At 39.3% G+C, this 17,884-nt stretch overlaps 1 protein-coding gene across 4 annotated transcripts in view; it reads left to right on the forward strand.

The window, feature by feature from the left end:
- BDP1 (B double prime 1, subunit of RNA polymerase III transcription initiation factor IIIB) overlaps positions 1-17,884 on the forward strand; it is a 57,696-nt gene that overhangs the window by 19,724 nt on the left and 20,088 nt on the right. For 3 of the 4 annotated variants that reach the window (XM_054002456.1, XM_054002459.1, XM_054002457.1), the window contains 13 exons: positions 986-1,145; positions 3,606-3,682; positions 5,639-5,783; positions 5,943-6,019; positions 6,595-6,754; positions 7,163-7,245; positions 8,447-8,678; positions 9,758-9,939; positions 10,603-10,816; positions 11,328-11,512; positions 12,091-12,265; positions 13,658-13,773; positions 17,502-17,694. In XM_054002456.1, the coding sequence (XP_053858431.1) occupies positions 986-1,145; positions 3,606-3,682; positions 5,639-5,783; positions 5,943-6,019; positions 6,595-6,754; positions 7,163-7,245; positions 8,447-8,678; positions 9,758-9,939; positions 10,603-10,816; positions 11,328-11,512; positions 12,091-12,265; positions 13,658-13,773; positions 17,502-17,694 (1,999 nt within the window). The remainder of the gene's footprint in view (positions 1-985; positions 1,146-3,605; positions 3,683-5,638; positions 5,784-5,942; positions 6,020-6,594; positions 6,755-7,162; positions 7,246-8,446; positions 8,679-9,757; positions 9,940-10,602; positions 10,817-11,327; positions 11,513-12,090; positions 12,266-13,657; positions 13,774-17,501; positions 17,695-17,884) is intronic. The other variant, XM_054002460.1, reaches the window with a different exon arrangement.

Genomic DNA, 17,884 nt, shown 5'->3' on the forward strand with positions numbered 1-17,884 from the left:
TGGTTTTATTTATTCATGATTACCACCATTTAACTGCCACAGAATGTGCAGGTTTCTGAGATTGTTCTGAAGTTTAGTAAGCTGTTTATGATTTATACACCCAAAATATTCTCTGCCCTAATGGGCTGCTATTGCAAAATTAATGTACATAATAACTAATGTAATTTCCAAAAGTTACTTCGTTTTTTGAGACTGTTTAGGAAGACCATTGTTTATCCTAACGTCAATATTTCTCTTTAAGCACTGTTTGATAATGTTGCTAAGTTCAGTTACTATATGCTTGGAATTTTTATCTGTAATAAAATTATTCTTGTGGAAGAGGAATGGTGCTTAGATTGTATTTATGCAGAATTTAGGTGAGAGCCAAGCTTTTGGGTTCAGTTTGGGCATACTTTTACTAAAAAGAAAGTGAATTTTCAATTCAATTTTGCAATTTACCACTGTCACATATAATGAGTTTATTGAACTCGTTATATGTGAAAGTGGTAAATTGAAAAATTCATTATGATACTGTGAGTGCTGCATCAGAATTTTGTGTGCTAATTTATTGTATTTAGCTGCATTGAAATTGTTTGTTATTTTATACATATTCCCAGAAACTTCCATTTTCTTTAGTAGTTCATTAGAAGTATGTGAAGGGACAGTTGTTTGCCTTTGGACTCAACCTAGATTGTTACGAAAGATCAGAGGAAAAAACCGTTGGCATACAGTTGTTTGTGTTAAAGTTTATTTTCTTAAAAGCAATCAGTCTAGAATAATCAGATGAGATTTTTACATCATCTTAATTGCAGTGCAAAAGTACAAAAGTTGTTTTAAAGCTCACAGTCTGCAAATATTACTAAAATTTCATTATACTCTGTGAAACATGGGTAGTTATTTAGTGTCAAAATTATGTTTTCTGTGCAACTTTCTCTGTCTGTAAGCAGAAATACCTTTTTTTTCCTACAAGTACACTAGTGTTCCTGTATGCTTTTATTTATTTCAGCCTTGAAGATAGCAATGATGTTACACTAGAAGCAGAACCTGCTAAATTGAGAAGCAGAGATATTAAAGATGATACATCACAGGAAAGCCAGATTCCAGAGTTACCAGTTTCAAATATTAGAAGCAAGGAAAGAGAATGTGTAGAAACTACAGAATCAAAGGTATTATTATTTTTTTATGTAGTTTATCTCAATATCTTGCCATTGATCATTAAAAGTGGTTTCTAAAACAAACTTCCGGATTGTTTCTGTGGTGTTTTCACCATCAAGTGGAAAACAATCAACAGGCCTAAAAAAATAACCAAAATTGAAATACTTTCATTTCTCGTGGGCTTAATGGGCTGTATATTAACCTAAATGTATTCAGAGAGTATACTGTGCATGCCTGACTGACCTCATAGAGAATTTAAACAGCTGAACAGTTTAATTGTTCAAAAGTGAATGACTGCAATATGATATGAATAGCTAGGACTTGGAGCAGGATTTTGCTGGCATATGCATACTGGCATAGTGTTGGAAACTGATTTGAGTGGAACACGCATTGGGTTGTTTGTGCTGCTCCATGAATGATCTGGATGATGGAGCAGAGTGTAACCTCAGCAAGTTTACAGATTAGGCAGATCTAGAAGGAATTGCTTCCTAAGGACAGAGACACCCAAAGGTTATACTGGCCTCCAGAGGGACCTGGAGAGGCTGGAGAAGTGGGCTGATGGGAACCTCAGGAAGTTCAGCACGGGGAGATGCATCAAGGGAGAAACAACCCAAGGCAACAGCACGTGCTGCAAGCCACCCAGCTGGAAAGCAGCTTTGCAGAAAAGAACCCGGCTGTCCTGGTGATCTCTGAGTTGAACATGAACCAGGAAAGTGCTGTGGCTGCACAAACAGCTAACGGTTACCTGGGCTGCAGCAGGAGAAGCATTACCAGCAGGCCAAGGGAGGTGATCCTTGCCCCTTGTTCAGCACTGGTGAAGCCACACCTGGAGGACTGACCAGTTCTGGGCTCCCTGGTAGGAGAGACCTGGACACACTGGAGACAGCCCCTCAAAGGGTGGCACAGATGGTAAAGGGCTGGAAGCATCCCTCCTAAGACAAAAAGCTGAAGGAGCAGGAGCTGTTCAACCTGGAGAGAAGGCTCAAGGGGAGCCTTCTCTGAAGGATCTGAAGAGATCCCTCTTCAACAGTTCCACAAAAACCCAAGGGGAGGGTGCAAACAGGACGGAGCCAGGCTCTTTCCAGGGGTGCCCAGTGATGGGACAAGAGAGAATGGGCAAACAATGCAAGACAGGAGGTTTCTTCTGAGCAGCAGGAAATCCTGTTTTACTGTGAGGGTCACCAAGCACTGGCACAGGCTGCCCAGAGAGACTGTGAAGTCTCTGTCCTTGGCAAGATTGAGAAGCTGTCTGGACACAGTATTGGGCAACCAGCTCCAGGTGCTTTGGTGTATTGGCTTTGCGTGGCCTGGTTTTGGTAACAAAGGGCTAGAGGTGTGGCTTCTGTGAGAAGCTGTTGGAAGCATCTTCCATGCCCAACAGAGCCAATCCCTGGTGGCTCCAAAGATGGACATGCCACTGGCCAAGACCGGGCCAATTAGAAATTATAGTAACATCTCTGTGATAACATTTAAGAAGAATTGAAAACCAAAAGGGGTTGCAGAGTTGGAATTGTAACCAGAGAAGAGCAGAGAGAGAGCATATGAAAAGAGCAACTCTGCAGACACCAAGGTCAGTGAAGAAGGAGGGGCCAGGGGGGCTCCATGCACTGCAGCTGCGATTCCCCTGCAGCCTGTGGTGCAGCCCATGGTGAAGCAGCTGTGCCCCTGCAGTCCATGGGGATTCACAGGGATGCAGAGATCCACCTGCACACCATGGAGGTGCCCATGCTGGAGCAGGCGGATGCCTGGAGGAAGCTGTAACCCTGTGGGAGACCTGTGGAGAGAGGGGCCCTGCTCCCAGGCTGGAGCAGCCTGTCCTTGGAGGACTGCACCCCATGGAAGAGTGACCCACGCCGCAGCAGTTTGAGGGGGACTGGTGCCCATGAGATGGAGCCACGTCAAAAGCTCATGGAGAACTGTCTCCCATGGGAGGGGCCCCAGGTGCAGCAGGAGAACCACTCCTCTCCCTGAGCAGTGGGAACAGCCTCGGGTGACGAACTGACCATAACCCCCATTCCCTGTTTTATTGCACTGCTGGGGTAGGAAGCAGAGCTGGAAGGACAGAGGGGTGGGAGGAAGGTGTTTTTAATAGTTTATTATACTTCTTATTATCCTGCTCTGAGTTTGTTAGTAATAAATTAATTTTGTATTTCTAAGTTGAGCCTGTTTTGTCTCTGATGGTATTTAAGTGAGTGATCTCTTTCCTGGTCCTTATCTCCAGCCGTGAGCCCTGCCTTAAATTTTCACTTGTCTGTCCAGCGGCAGAGAGGAGTGAGCGAGCAGCTTTGGTGGGTGCCTGGCATCTGGCCCAGGTTAACCCACTACACCTGATCCGGGGGGTTGGATCAGAGGACCTCTAGCAGACCCTTCTACTCTCAACCACTGCAGCAATCTTGTTTCTGCTTTTTGTTACATTACAATAGAAGATCGTCTAAGTTTATTGTTTCTTTTCTACAACATTCCTGCCTTAGACTGAAGATACAGATCACTTACAAAAAACAGATGGAAAGCAGAGTGCATCAGAATGTGGTTCACAGTCTGAAATCATGTAAGTAGAATTATTTTACTTTGTGATGTCACTTGAACTAAACTTGTATCTACTCAATTTGAATGTAATTCCAATTGACCATAGCAGGTTAAACCACTCAGGAGATCGTGATAACTTGTTTTCCATATTCAGTGAAGCTTTTTGGTTGAAATTTTGATTACTCAGTAGCAGTGCATTAGCTAAGACCTAAATGGTAGATAGGAATAGGGAGAAAGACTTAGCTAACCTTTGAGAAAAAAGCCCTAGTCTTTCTACAGCCTGCAAGAGCAAGAGAATGACATAATTCTGCCACATTGTGGATAAAGCTTGGCTGTGAAATTTAATTTTTGTTTTTTTAATAGAAGGGCCTCATTGAATTCTTTGACATTCATAGTTGTCCATCAGAGCTTATTAGCTGTACACATCATGTGTATGGTATATTTCTTCTTTCCTATTCAGAAACTGTTCTTCTTCAGAACTTGGTGCAAGCTTCTAAGATAGAAGATACTCCAAAATGTCTCTGTCTTATCTGCTCTATGAAGTTAATTTTGATGACTGTTTCTTATACTGAGAAGTCGTATTTGAAGTAGCCTGTGCCTAAGGTTTCCATTTTTGCATGATCATCAACTTCTTATTTCATGATACAGTTTTTTAAAGGTGCTTTAGAGATGGAGTAGCAGTTAATGCTAAGTTGGTTTTCATACTTCTATCTTTCCCTTTTTGAAGGGCAGTTTGCTTTTATGATAAAGACTGTCAAAGATTTATGTGTCCCTTTCTAGTTAGAGAACTACTAACTTCTAGGTAGTAGTTCCCAATCTGAAGATTAGTGATAAAATGTAGGGCTGTGTCAGTGTGTGAATCTCAGGACATGCCATTGGAATGGTTAAGGACAAAGAGAGTGATGTATGTACCCCATTCTTCAGTAAGATGTGGATGCTGGCAGTAGGACAAGGTATTTGAAAAATGTTTGGTTTTCCATGACTGAGGTAGCTTTGAAAGGGGATGGGGGGACAGGAGAGGCAGATGCAAAACGTTGTATATAGGGCAGATTTATATTGTTTCTATATAAAATTCATCACACTGACATGAATTGTGAATCCCAAGGAGAAAAAATATTCCTATTTATTTATGTCCTGGTTTAGGACAAATTAGGGGAAAACATCTCCAAAGGAGCCCCTTATAGGAAACCAAACCCTCCGCAACTTCCCCCCACCACCGGGTTCGGGAGGAATTTCTTCAGAGGGGAAGTAGAAAAAACTTGTTTATTAAGGAACAACAAAAAACACTCCCCAGCACAAGAGAAATAGCCCGAGATGACCACAGATGTTTTCACCAGTCCAAGGGGGTTGAGCTGTATCTCTCTTCGCCGCAGAGGGTACGAAGCTTCTCTCGCAGATCCCGGGGGAGCTCCTGCCCGGAGTAGGTCCGATATCTTCGGGGGGGGGGGAAGAAGGGAACAACGGAAACCGGGAAAAAAGGAAAAAAATGGCAAAAAAGCAAGCGAGCGAAAAGCAAAGAAAAAAAGAGAGGAAAACAGAGCCAGCAAAGCAGGCAGCCAGCAGCAAGCAAAAGCAGCAAGCAAGCCAAGCAGCAAGCTAGCAGCCAGCTGTGGGGGGGGAAGGAAAACAAAACAAACTGAGAACAGGGAACAGAAACCACGATTGGGATAATGAGCATGAAAATGTCCTGTCCCCACGACAATTTAACAGCAGGAAATACTTCCTTAAAGTATTTTGAAGTAGACTCCACTGAAAGCCAGCAAAGTTAAGGTTTATTTGACACTCTTTTCATAACTTTATAGCATGTCTTTTAATATCAGAAAGATGCAATGGGGTTTTTTTTTCTTTTTATTGTCTTGCTGCATGCAGTGTCTTGACCTATGCAGTCTGTGATGCTCTTGAAGTACATCTTGAACCATATAAGACTTTTAAGTTTCTCTTTGGTAATAATGTATACCATCTTTCTTTGTATCTTAAGGAAAACGGAAAAGTCAGCAGATAGAAGGCGCTGGCCAAGACCTAAACCAAATTTAGTGAGATCATCTGGAAGGAGGGAGACAGCAGCACAAGACAAAGTGGAAGCCAGAACTTCTTCTCCAACCCTTGAAAATGCAGGTGAAAAGGTCAGAAAGAGAAATGTTACTTAGTATGTTGTTCTTGATGCTGCATCTGTTTTGCCCAATGGGGATACTGTGGGCCAGCAACAGAAATAACATTTTGGGAACTGCTACTGTGGTACCTGCACACTTGTCACAGAGTAATACTCCTTGTCTCAATTCCAGTGCTCTGAAGATGAGAGTAGAAGAAACAAAAATGAAGCCACAGAAGTAGGTAACAGGGATTTGGCTACTGCATCTCAGTAAGTATTGAGATCACTTTTCCAGTCTCCTGTTATGAACTGACTGTAACTGTTAATTTATTCCATATAGTTCTCTTGAAAAAGATAGCAATAACTGTGAAGCTTTAATGTAAATTTCAAAATTGACTTTAGCAGTTTTTGGATGATATCAGGTGGTACTAACGTGGAAGGTATATACTTCTTTTCTGAAAAGTTGATGAAAGCATTGAAGTACCAGCAATGCCTGTAATTTGAGAGGGGTAGAGTGATAATTATGGCTTTGCTTTTCTGCCAGCCTCAGTTATCAGGTAATGTCTCTGCTTCTGGCGCTTGCAGAAGCAGCTGTGATATGCAATCTAGTTAAATTCCTCACCTGTGTGACAAATTAATCTCTTTTTAATACATAGATAAATTGAGTTTTCATGCATTGTAAGACTAAACAAAGCTTGTTTCTTATGTGAAGCAACTTGCATAAATTTGGGCAAATCTTTCTGAAGGCAATAAAATTCAAGTAAAGAAATCTGTGCAAGATTGTATGGTATTGATAGGCTTAAATATTATGGCATAAATGTCACTGTTGTGGATCCTTTGTGCAGAGAACCTGAAAAAGCTGCAATTCCAAAGACAATAGTTAGAGGATATCAACAAAGATTTAAACCTAATGTTACAAGAGCATCTGGAAGGAAAGAAGAGTCTGAAAAAGATGCAGGAAATGATGAAATATCCCATCTACAGCCTAAGGGGGAAACTGAGAAGGTACTTAATAAAGTAACAACTGAAGATAATAACCTACTGGATACAACAGTAATGTTATCTTTTTTTCCTTTACTTTTTTTTGCTTCTGAGTATGAACAGGAATTAGCCACTTACTTAACCTGCTTTCAGTGGTAGTGTTGTATTGCTTAGTAACCTCAGCTATGGTGAGAGGTTGTTACACATACAGTAGATACCAATAGTCTTTCATGTCCTGCAGCAAATACAACTTCAGGTGTTCGCTGTAGTTTTTACTGCATCTCTCTGACTGAGAAATTTATCCTGTAATTGTTTGTGTGTCATAAGCAGTCTGTTTTGTCTCCTCTTATGAACAGTTACTTGGTCAGTTAGGTGATGCTGTACTTTATGAATGTAAGACAGTTCATGTCATAATACTCTGTTTTTGTTCAGAATAATGACCAAGGTAATAGATCTGATGATACCAGTGAAGATACTGCAGAAAAAGATGACAAAGTCCTGGAGACAATGTCTCAGTAAGTATGAGAAAAATAAGAAGATAAGCACTGCTGTCCTGCAATTTACCATTCTTGTCACTTCTGGTAGTATTTTGTAGTGTGGTAATTATAGAAGTTTTTGAAGAAACTTCTGCACTACAGAAATTGAGGGCAAAATAGGAATCTTCATTAATTTATGAAACATACATTAAGCATTTTCATTTTTAAAGTTGTACTTCTAAATTATAAGTCAGTCATGGTAAATGTAAAAAAGCTGAAAATTTAGTCCCTCAAAAACTAAAACAAGCCTTAGCTACTAATTTTTAATACTAAAATGCATCCATTTCAGTGGTTGAGTATTTAAACAATAGGAGTAAGTGTTCTTAAAGTGTAGTTAAGTGTTAGGTGTCAAATAAGAGGAAGAAAAAAATTCAATATGTGGGCAGTGTAATGCACATATTTATTAAGTGTTGCATTTTTCTTCAGTGAAGTGGCAGCTGTAGTGTAAAAGGAATAATATGTTTTATAGAAGAGATTGTAAAAAATAAAAACTGAAAAAAGTAAACTTTCCCCCAAATACTCCCCTGCAAAAAAAATCCCAAAACAACCTAACCAAGAACAGAAATAAAAATCCAAAACCTCAAGCTTGTCTTTTAAAGGGAGATAGTTGAAGAGGTTTGATGGAGATAAACTGAGTGTGATAATCTGCCAGAAATTTCAGTTATTTCTTTCATTAACCTGCTCTGTGACTTGATGCTCAGCATAAAAATTTGTAGAAGAATCTGACCATTCTAGTAATGCAGTACTGATATTTTTACATTAGTAAGATAAAAAACATACTTATATATTTTCTGAATTCACTAAAGAAAAATTCTGAATATTTACATATTTTTAAACTCTTTATTAAATTAGGTCCATCTACCTCTAGACTAGATAGGAATACAAAGAGGTCCATTATAGATCAGAAAAAGGTCTCTCTTTTTGGTGTGATATCCTGTCACCAATGGGAAGAGGAAAATTGCAGGGCAAACATAAATTTAAACTCTCAGTCCCTAGTAGATACACTTGCAATTTTATTCTTTCAGGAAGCTAGTAATACATTTTAGGTAAGTATATGTTAATAACTATGTTATTATGTTAATAAATTAAAAAAAAAGGGGGGGAAAAAGCATCGGTTCTACAAGTCTCCTCCCACTTTCAGATGTGGTATGTACTAGAGGGATCATATATGTTTTTCCAGGTCTAATGAAACAGCTGGTTTAAAAGAAGATAGCAAATGGATCGTGTTGGATCAAACACCTCTAAAAAGAGGTAGAATACAGAGACCAAAACCAAATCTAGGAAGAACTGTTGCAAGGCAAAAAGAACTGATAGATGAAAAAGATCCTGAAGTGGAGACAGCTGAAGGTGGAGAAGCAGAAAAAGGTGTCACACACCATCGAGATGAAAACAATGATCTCTGCCTCAAATGTGTAAGTTTCTTGAGCAATTGCTTATGCACACTGTTTTTTGGGTCCTTAATGGAAGCCTTGATAACAAAGACCTAGGTACATACTACATAATTTGTAGGGATAGGCTTTGCATGCTTTATTTGTTATTTCAGAATAAACAAAATTTATAGTCATAAAATCTCCTCATTTTTGCACTTGGGTTCTGTTTTCCACGGTGTCAGGTTTAAGCGCAGTCAGCAACCAAGTACCAGCTCACTTGCTCACTGCTCCACCAGCAGTACTGGAGACAGAACTGGAAGGGTAAAAGCTGGAAAACAGGGGCTGAGATAAACCCCTGAGTGCTGGATAACCCTGAGTAAGGTTTAGTAGGGAGAGCAGAAGCTACACTCATGTGCAGAGCGTAACCAGAAACTCTTCTACTACTTCCCATGAACAGGCAGGTGTTCAGTCACCTCCAGGAGAGCTGGGCTTCATCACATGTAATGATTACTTGGGAAGACAAAAGCCATTTTTCCCACTTTGTATATTGAGCTGCCTATCCATGCCTCAGAAGGACATGGAATATCCCTTTGGTCAATTTGGGTTACCTGTCCTGACTGTGTCCCCTCCCATCCTTTCATGTCCCCCCAACTTCCTCTCCAGCTTGGCAATATGAAAAGCAGAAAAGGCCTTGGCTCTGGGTAAGCCCTGCTCAGCAATAATTAAAACATCTCTGTATTATCAACCCTGTGTGCAGCACAAACCCCAACCACAGCCCCATACTTAATACTATGAAGAAAGGTAACTCTACCTAGTCAAAACTAACATACATGGAAATGTATAGAAATATCTGACTTAGTTGTATTGTTGTACCAGATCTGAAAAGAGAAATGCAAATCAAAAATGCCTCGCAAGATGAACCACGTAAAAGACAAAATATAAAGAAAAAAAACTTTTTACTTTTATAGTAGACACTGATATTAGTTGGATGACAAGAAGCAAGAGAAATCTTACTGTTTCTGTAGAAAATATTTAAACTTTCTCATTTTCCTTCTGCTCTCCTAGAAGAGAGATTGAGTAAATATTTCATCTTAACAGAGTGGAACTTTTATTCGTTTTAGGATTTAGCAGTTCATGAGGGCACTCAGCCATCCAGTGTGACGTTAGAAGATGTTTCTGCAGATTCTGAGATGAACTCAAATACAAGACAGTGTTTCCAGGAAAAATCCTCAGAAGGAAAAAGCAATGAAAGTGAAAAGGGATTGTCAGATGTCTCAAAACAGGCTTCAGATTCTATTACAGGGTAAGGTTATTTCACTTCAGTTTAGAGAAGGGATGGTTCAAAGGTATCAGTATTGCTAGTTATTATACTATATTACATTCAACTCTGGCATTACAAACAAGTTTTATACATATAAAGACATTTAATCAAAACAATACTAGACTTCAACTAACAAAACCCCAAGAACTTGAAAGCATTAAATTGATGTGCTGCTGGATGCTAATTTGATCTTTGGACTATTGGCCTAATTTTCAAAAAAAAATGCACTTTTCTAATGTTCAGTCTCTGTGATTGTCTTCTCCGTGTTGGTCTCCACAGTGCATCCTAGTGTGCTTGTATAGATCCTTGAATACAGGGTCTAGTTTCCTATTAAAGTGCCTCTTAAAAAAAAATAGTCAACCACAGGTATTCTGTAAGTCTTTTGGGTAGCTTTAAACACAATTAGAGGAAGGTGTTTGTAAAATGTATGTATCACGGTAAAATGTCTCAACTTGTCTTCCAGGTCTCAAGTGGAAGTGGCTGTTAACTTCTTTGCTTACCTATTTATAAGATACAGAGGCTTTTAGTGATGATCACTGTGTTTTTATTGAATCTTTTTCATGTCACTAATGTTGTTATTGCTCTGAGAGCTGTATACATGTATTCCATATTGTCCCATGCCTTAGATTGTTCTTTTGCTTGTAGGGAATCTCATCCTCAGAAGAAAGAGGAGAAAACTGTTGTATCATCAGCTTGGCCACTGAGGACGCAATTACAGAGGCCAAAGCCAAATTTAAGAATAACTAGTAGAAAAGAAGTTCTGGATGTAAAGAGTAAAAGTGCATCACAGAAAGATACCAACAAGGGAGAAAGTTTGACACAGTGTGATAGTGAATGTAGCATCCCTCCTGACGCAGATGTAAGGCTTTTGGTTTTTTCCTTTAGTTATACGTGAGCTTTTGGTTTTGTGAAATGAAGTACTGATGATTTTAAAAAATAGAAAGTTAACTTTTTGAAACAATTTTTTCAAAAGCTTAAATTTTCTACCTTAAAACTTGTGTACTTTTTACTTGGTCATATGTGAGGAGAAGAAGATGACTACATATGATGATATACATGATGAATCTCTTGTTACATGTCAAGATGTCTTTCTGACCTGAAGTGGCATTATAGAGATGCCAGGGAAGAAAGAAAAAATATTAATAGAAGATGGCACAGATTTCAGGCTTTTTTGTTTTAAATAAAAAAGTGTGTATTTGTCCTGGAAAGAGTGGGAAATCATTAGTGAGCAGTTACAGAGGAGTTTGTAGGAGTGCAAAAAACTCTCTGAGTTTTTCAGAGAGTGGTGAGTACCAAACTTCATAGATGTCAAAGTCTCCTTTTGGTTTATTATTACAGCTTTTTCTGGTTCTTGTGTTTCCATTTTTCAGAAAGGAATATGTGAAGTCTTAAATGCACTAGAATCCTTGGGAAAGGAGAAGTCACTTTGTTCTCAGGAGGTTTCTGAGAGGCCAAATTGTAAGTCCCCAAAAACATTCTCAAGATCAGAGGATGGTGAACTGGAGTTCTGCCTACCTGAAATTAGCCAAGATGACATTTCTACTACTGTTGCAGGGTAAGGGCTTATCTACTTCTGCTCCTTGACTGTAACAATGAAAGAATTTCACTAGGAAAATATTGTGCCAGTGGATTGCCTTCTGGCAAACATAGTCTAATGAAAATACTGCAACAAAGTTTCCATTATCATAGTTTAACACCAGTGATAGTACAATTTCAATAGCTTCTATGCTAAGCATGACATTAATGAGCATTCACTTTGTAACTGTTTCATCATCTGAAAGACTAGATTAGTTTCATGTAAGCAGGGAAATACTAGTTCGCTTATCAGAGAAACCTTGTGAAAATTGCTTTGTTTTTATAGCAACAAGAAATCAGTAAGTTAATACCTTCAGTGAGTTAGTTAATTCTGTTGTTGGAAGTATTTAGAAGACCAGTGCTTCAAAATTTTTGCTGGAACAAATTGTTGTTTGTAATTTAAATTCAGCTGAACTTTTAGTTCACAAGATTTCTCCTCAAAACTCAGTGGTTTTTGTATGTAATATTAATGGACCTATGTTTGTATTTGTAATATGTGTTTGTACTAAGTTTTGGATTATTTTTTCTGTCCTAACTTTGCATTGATAACACAAACAGTGCTCAAGAAGAACATCAATATGCACCTCTCCCACCTATTCAGCTGGCACAGAACAAGAGGTACAAGCCAAACTTGGTAAGAGCTATTGGAAAGCAGGAGTTACAAATATCAGAAAATGAGAGCAAGAAAAAGCCTGAAGCACACCAAAGAGATGAGTTTGACAATACTGTCATGGTAAGCCTTAATAAGAGTAAGGCTTTGCCTTCAAAGTTGGTTTGAAGTGTATGTTGACTTTTACGAAGTGAAATGAAAACACTAAAGTTTCATTGCCTGAAGCTGAGACAAAATATTAAATAAAAAAAATTTCCTAAACCCCTGGTAAGCTGAGGTATTGTAGGTATGAAATCAGTGAGGTCTACAACTTGAAGTATTAATTATTTATTTTTACAAAGGATCTGCTTTTGATTGAGTTGCAGGATAGGAAAAAATTATGCACATTTATACAAACTCTAGAATAAAAATGCATAAGAATTACCTTTATTTTCCCTCATTTTATCTTTCCTGTTTGTATGAAAAAAGTCTGTGTTGAGCAATCTAGTATAACATCTCAAGTGAAGGCAGAGGACAGCTATTTTTATGAAAAAAGGGTTTTTTAAAATTTGATAAGCTTTAACTGGCTTCATCACTACAGTACCTGGTACTCCTCTATTCATACAAGTAAATGACACTGTGTATCCCCACAAACACTTTACTAGGGACTTGTAAAAGACATGGAAATCCTTGACAGCCATTTACACTGAGATGTGTTCTCTGTAACTGTTTTGTGGGTTGCACATGAATCATGTCATGGATGTAGGGATATCGGTGTAGACTTGCCTTAGATTTGGAATACAGTGAAACTTTGCAAGAGTGACTGATATTTTGGAATGGTTATAGTTGGTTTTTATACTTGAGAAGTACTTGTGTCCTGCATTTATCTCTCATCTCCTGTCAGTGCCACAGTTGACTCACCCCTAGCTGAGATAGTTCCTTGTGGTTCAGCTTTGGCTGCTTTAGACCTGTGGCCTGTCAACCATGCACATATGTCTGCTCCTTACTGGGCAAATCTGTAGAACCAGAACAGGTCGGATGCTCCTCAAGCTGTCGCAAGCCTGAAGTGACAGGATATGAAGTGAAGGATATTTCTGCAGGGCTTCTTTGTGGAACTAGTATGGCAAATAGAGACATAAAGCTTATTAGACCTTCTGGATCTTGAGGCTATGTTATTGTGACTTGGGTGTGTCTGTTCTGCCCTCTGCAGTGTCCAGTTTTCAAAGGTTTTCCATTTGCTGAAATATCTTATTTCCGCAGTGCTTCTTGTATTAGGGAATTGATTGAATACTAAATAGATGAGTGTTTCCCATAGTGCTTGGGTGCACATAATATTTAAGAACTTAACTCTAGGTATCCCAGGAGTATGAAGACTTCTGTTCCTTTTTGCATATAAATTGAATTATAACATGATTCTTACCTTTATTCCAATTGGGAATATAGCATTGTTTCCATTTTTGTCTATGAAATATATGTCTGGTTTAGAGGCTTACATTCTTCCATTTTTCTTCATGCTTCTTTTGCTGTAAATTAAAGGGTGAAAATGCAGCTGTATTGTGTGAAGCAGATGTATTGAGTAAAGAGGAAGAGGAACAGCAAGAGATGCCTCAGATGCTCTCTATTTCTGAAACCTTATTGTCTGAACAAAGCAGGTGAGTTTTGAGTTTAGCAAAATAGCATTTGAAAAGCTTTTGTCTGTGCATAATGAGACACCTTTACAAATGTAAATTCTTCTGTTCCTTGTCTTTTGTCTTTCTACAGTATTTCATTTTCAGTGCCTACAGCTTCTTCTAGTGTTTTCAGAGCACATTTTTTTTAGCTGCACTCCGTCATTGTTATCTGGTACATACTTGATCTGTACGAGCTCATAGGTCTTCTTGACCAAGATGTTTTATTACTTGGTCTGTATTTGCTTAAGTAGCAATCACACATGTAAGATGTGTAACATGCAAATTTTGCAATGTGTCAGAGACTTGACTTTCATTCATCCATCCATGTGCTCTTCTATTTTACTGCCACTGTTGTTAAAATAAGATCTTAAGTGTGTGTTAGACTGCTAATACTTTGATGTTGGTATGGTTAGCATCACAACTGGTTTTTTATGCTCAAAATGCCTTGATAAAGACATTTTGTTATTTCTGCTCCAAGGTTAACCATAAATGAGAAATTTATCTGAAAATACAATTTTATTTATCTTAAACAAAGCAGTCTTCTATAGGAAGCATTTGGGATACCAGAGAAAGGTAAAGTTACCTGTTTTCAAAGTTAAAAATCTCTCATTTTGGTTTCAGCTGGGGTAGAGTTTATTTTCTTCTTAGTAGCTGGTCCAGTGCTGCATTTGGATTCAATATGAGAATAACATTGATAACACATTGACATTTAGTTGTTGTTGAGCAGTGCTTACCCTGAGTTGAGGACTTTTCAGTGTCTCACGGTCTTGCCAGTGAGCAGGTGCATAAGCAGCTGAGAGAGAGCACAGCCAGATCAGCTGATATGAACTGGCCAAAAGGATATTCTGTACTGTGGAACATCATGCTCACTCCATAAACTGGAGGGACCTGGCCAGGGGCTGCTGAACACTGCTTGGGAACGCGCTGGGTGTCAGTCAGCAAGCAGTGAGCAGTTGTGCATCACTTGTTTCCTTGCTCTTTATTCCCCTCTGTCTGTGTGTCTGCCTCTTTTCGCTATTTTGTATTTTGCTTAGTTATTAGTAAACTGTTCATATCTAAACCCACGAGGTTTACCTTTTCTTTCCAATTTTCCTCCTCCCTGAGGTTTGGAGACTGACCGACTGTATGACTTAATCGTCAGCTGTTGTTAAGCCATGATAATACTTTCAAAATTTTGTGCATTTGTCCAGTTGTTTTTATACACCCCTTGCTTTTGGAAGCACAGGCTCTGAGCTGTACTAGTTGTTATCTACTATATGCTGTGAAAGTCACTAGGTGGCGTTCTTAAGTAATAGGACAATTTTTAACAGGACTATTTTTTTTTCCCCAATGTTGTTTTCCTTTTTGGAAGGTATTTAATGGGTGAGAGTAGAAGCAAGTAATCAGGATTTAGCTGTCTGAATTTCTCACTAATAATTTCTTGGGGTAGAGTGCACCGTGAATGTGGACCAAAGACTGACCAGTGCCATTTGCACACCCTTAAAATTCAGAGCTGGCAAGAAGACAGCAAGCTCATTTTATATTTCTGTAAAATATATTCTGAATCTCTTCAATTTTTCTTTCCAGTAGGAGAACTTCCTATGATGATGCTCATAATGTATGTGCAGTATGAGGCAGATAGTGCCACTTACATGTGACAGATAAGGGTTATGTTATAAACTACCATTTGCTCAGTCTTAACTTAGACAGAGCAGCCCCAAATCAATTTATTTTACAATTTTGTTGTTTTCTGGAATTAACTTCTGGTTTGCATCTGTCCCTATAACTCTCTAAAATCTCTTCCATAAATTATGTTGAAATCATGTCCCAGAGTCTTTGTGCTAACAAGACAAGGGCCTTACTTGACAATCTTCTTGCCTTCTATGATGGTGGACTTCACAGACTCACAGAATTCTTGAGGGTGGAAAGATCTACTAGAAGTTTTCTGGTCCAGCCCCCCCCAGTCAAGGCACCTGGAGCTGGTTGCCCAATACTGTGTCCAGACAGCTTCTCAATCTTGCCAAGGACAGAGACTTCACAGTCTCTCTGGGCAGCCTGTGCCAGTGCTTGGTGACCCTCACAGTAAAACAGGATTTCCTGCTGCTCAGAAGAAACCTCCTGTCTTGCATTGTTTGCCCATTCTCTCTTGTCCCATCACTGGGCACCCCTGGAAAGAGCCTGGCTCCGTCCTGTTTGCACCCTCCCCTTGGGTTTTTGTGGAACTGTTGAAGAGGGATCTCTTCAGATCCTTCAGAGAAGGCTCCCCTTGAGCCTTCTCTCCAGGTTGAACAGCTCCTGCTCCTTCAGCTTTTTGTCTTAGGAGGGATGCTTCCAGCCCTTTACCATCTGTGCCACCCTTTGAGGGGCTGTCTCCAGTGTGTCCAGGTCTCTCCTACCAGGGAGCCCAGAACTGGTCAGTCCTCCAGGTGTGGCTTCACCAGTGCTGAACAAGGGGCAAGGATCACCTCCCTTGGCCTGCTGGTAATGCTTCTCCTGCTGCAGCCCAGGTAACCGTTAGCTGTTTGTGCAGCCACAGCACTTTCCTGGTTCATGTTCAACTCAGAGATCACCAGGACAGCCGGGTTCTTTTCTGCAAAGCTGCTTTCCAGCTGGGTGGCTTGCAGCACGTGCTGTTGCCTTGGGTTGTTTCTCCCTTGATGCATCTCCCCGTGCTGAACTTCCTGAGGTTCCCATCAGCCCACTTCTCCAGCCTCTCCAGGTCCCTCTGGAGGCCAGTATAACCTTTGGGTGTCTCTGTCCTTAGGAAGCAATTCCTTCTAGATCTGCCTAATCTGTAAACTTGCTGAGGTTACACTCTGCTCCATCATCCAGATCATTTGTGGAGGTACTGGACAGAAGTCGATACAGTATTAATCCATGGCGCACAGTATTGGTTGTTCATCTCCAACTGGACTTTGTGTCACTGATCACAAACCTCAGAACCTGACAACTCAATCAGGTTTTAGTGTACTTTCAGTCTATACTTCATCAGCTCACTTATCAGCATGTTAGAAGAGACAGTGTTCAATGATGCTACAAGCCTTATTGGAGTCCAAGCAGACACTATTTGCTGCTCTCCCTTCATTTATCAAGCCAGTCATTTTATTGAAAGATGTTATCAAGTTGATTAAGCATAACTTTCCAATTACGAATCCATGCTGACCTACTTCAAGTTAGGTTGTTTTTCATGTGTCTGGAAGTAGTTTCCAGATTTAGTTGTTCCATCACTCTTCTAGGGACTGAGATGAGGCTGACTAAATTGTATTTTTCTGGATTACTCGTAGTCCCTTTTTCTCAAGCCATGAGTTTAGAAGGCCAAGATTTCTGTCTTCCTGATCTGAACAGATGTAAGAATTGTATCCTTTTTAAAAGCAGTAGAACCTTGAGCACTGGAATTAGTAAATATAATGTTCCTATGGCTGCTTAATTTTGGAGACCTGTGTTGGTATAGCTGACACTTTCCAGTCTATCTGACTTAATGTTCTTTTCTTTCCTAAAATCTTTCCCAAAACCTAATCAGGAAGGTCCACTGCTGCAGACGAATTATCTCCCTTATGCGGTGTTTTTTTTCTTCCATTATATTTTTTTTTACATGTAGCCAACTAAACAAATAAAAATTCTAAACACAAGTTCATTTCTAGCTAGAAGTGCTAAATATCTGATAGTAAGCCAAGCTTATAGAGTGTACTTTGTAGTTCTTCAAATGTAAAAGTTGAAACGTACTTTTGTAGGTCCAGTGATAAATTAAGTTCTGGAGAAGAAAGTGAACAGAGAGGAAGGGAACCCCATTGGAACCCAAGGCCAGACCTAATGAGACTTACTAGGAAAAGAGATTATCCTGAAGAGTGTGAAAACAGAAAACAGGACAATACTGAAAGAAATGAAGAAGAGTTTTTGGTATTATTAAAAACAGGTGTATCAGGGGTAAGTGCTGATTGTGTATTTTGAGCCAGTTATACCTCAGTCATTTGGCCCAAGTTCTTCAAAAGATAGGTGGCACAGAAATCCGGTATATGGCTGGAAAAGGTTAATGTAATTATTTGATGTTTTTTTTTAATTCACTGTTGGAAACTGCTGAAAAAATGGAATTAGAATTTAAAACCTGTGGAAATAC

This window comes from Vidua macroura, chromosome Z (assembly GCF_024509145.1).
Source record: "Vidua macroura isolate BioBank_ID:100142 chromosome Z, ASM2450914v1, whole genome shotgun sequence".
Classification (NCBI taxonomy): domain Eukaryota; kingdom Metazoa; phylum Chordata; class Aves; order Passeriformes; family Viduidae; genus Vidua; species Vidua macroura.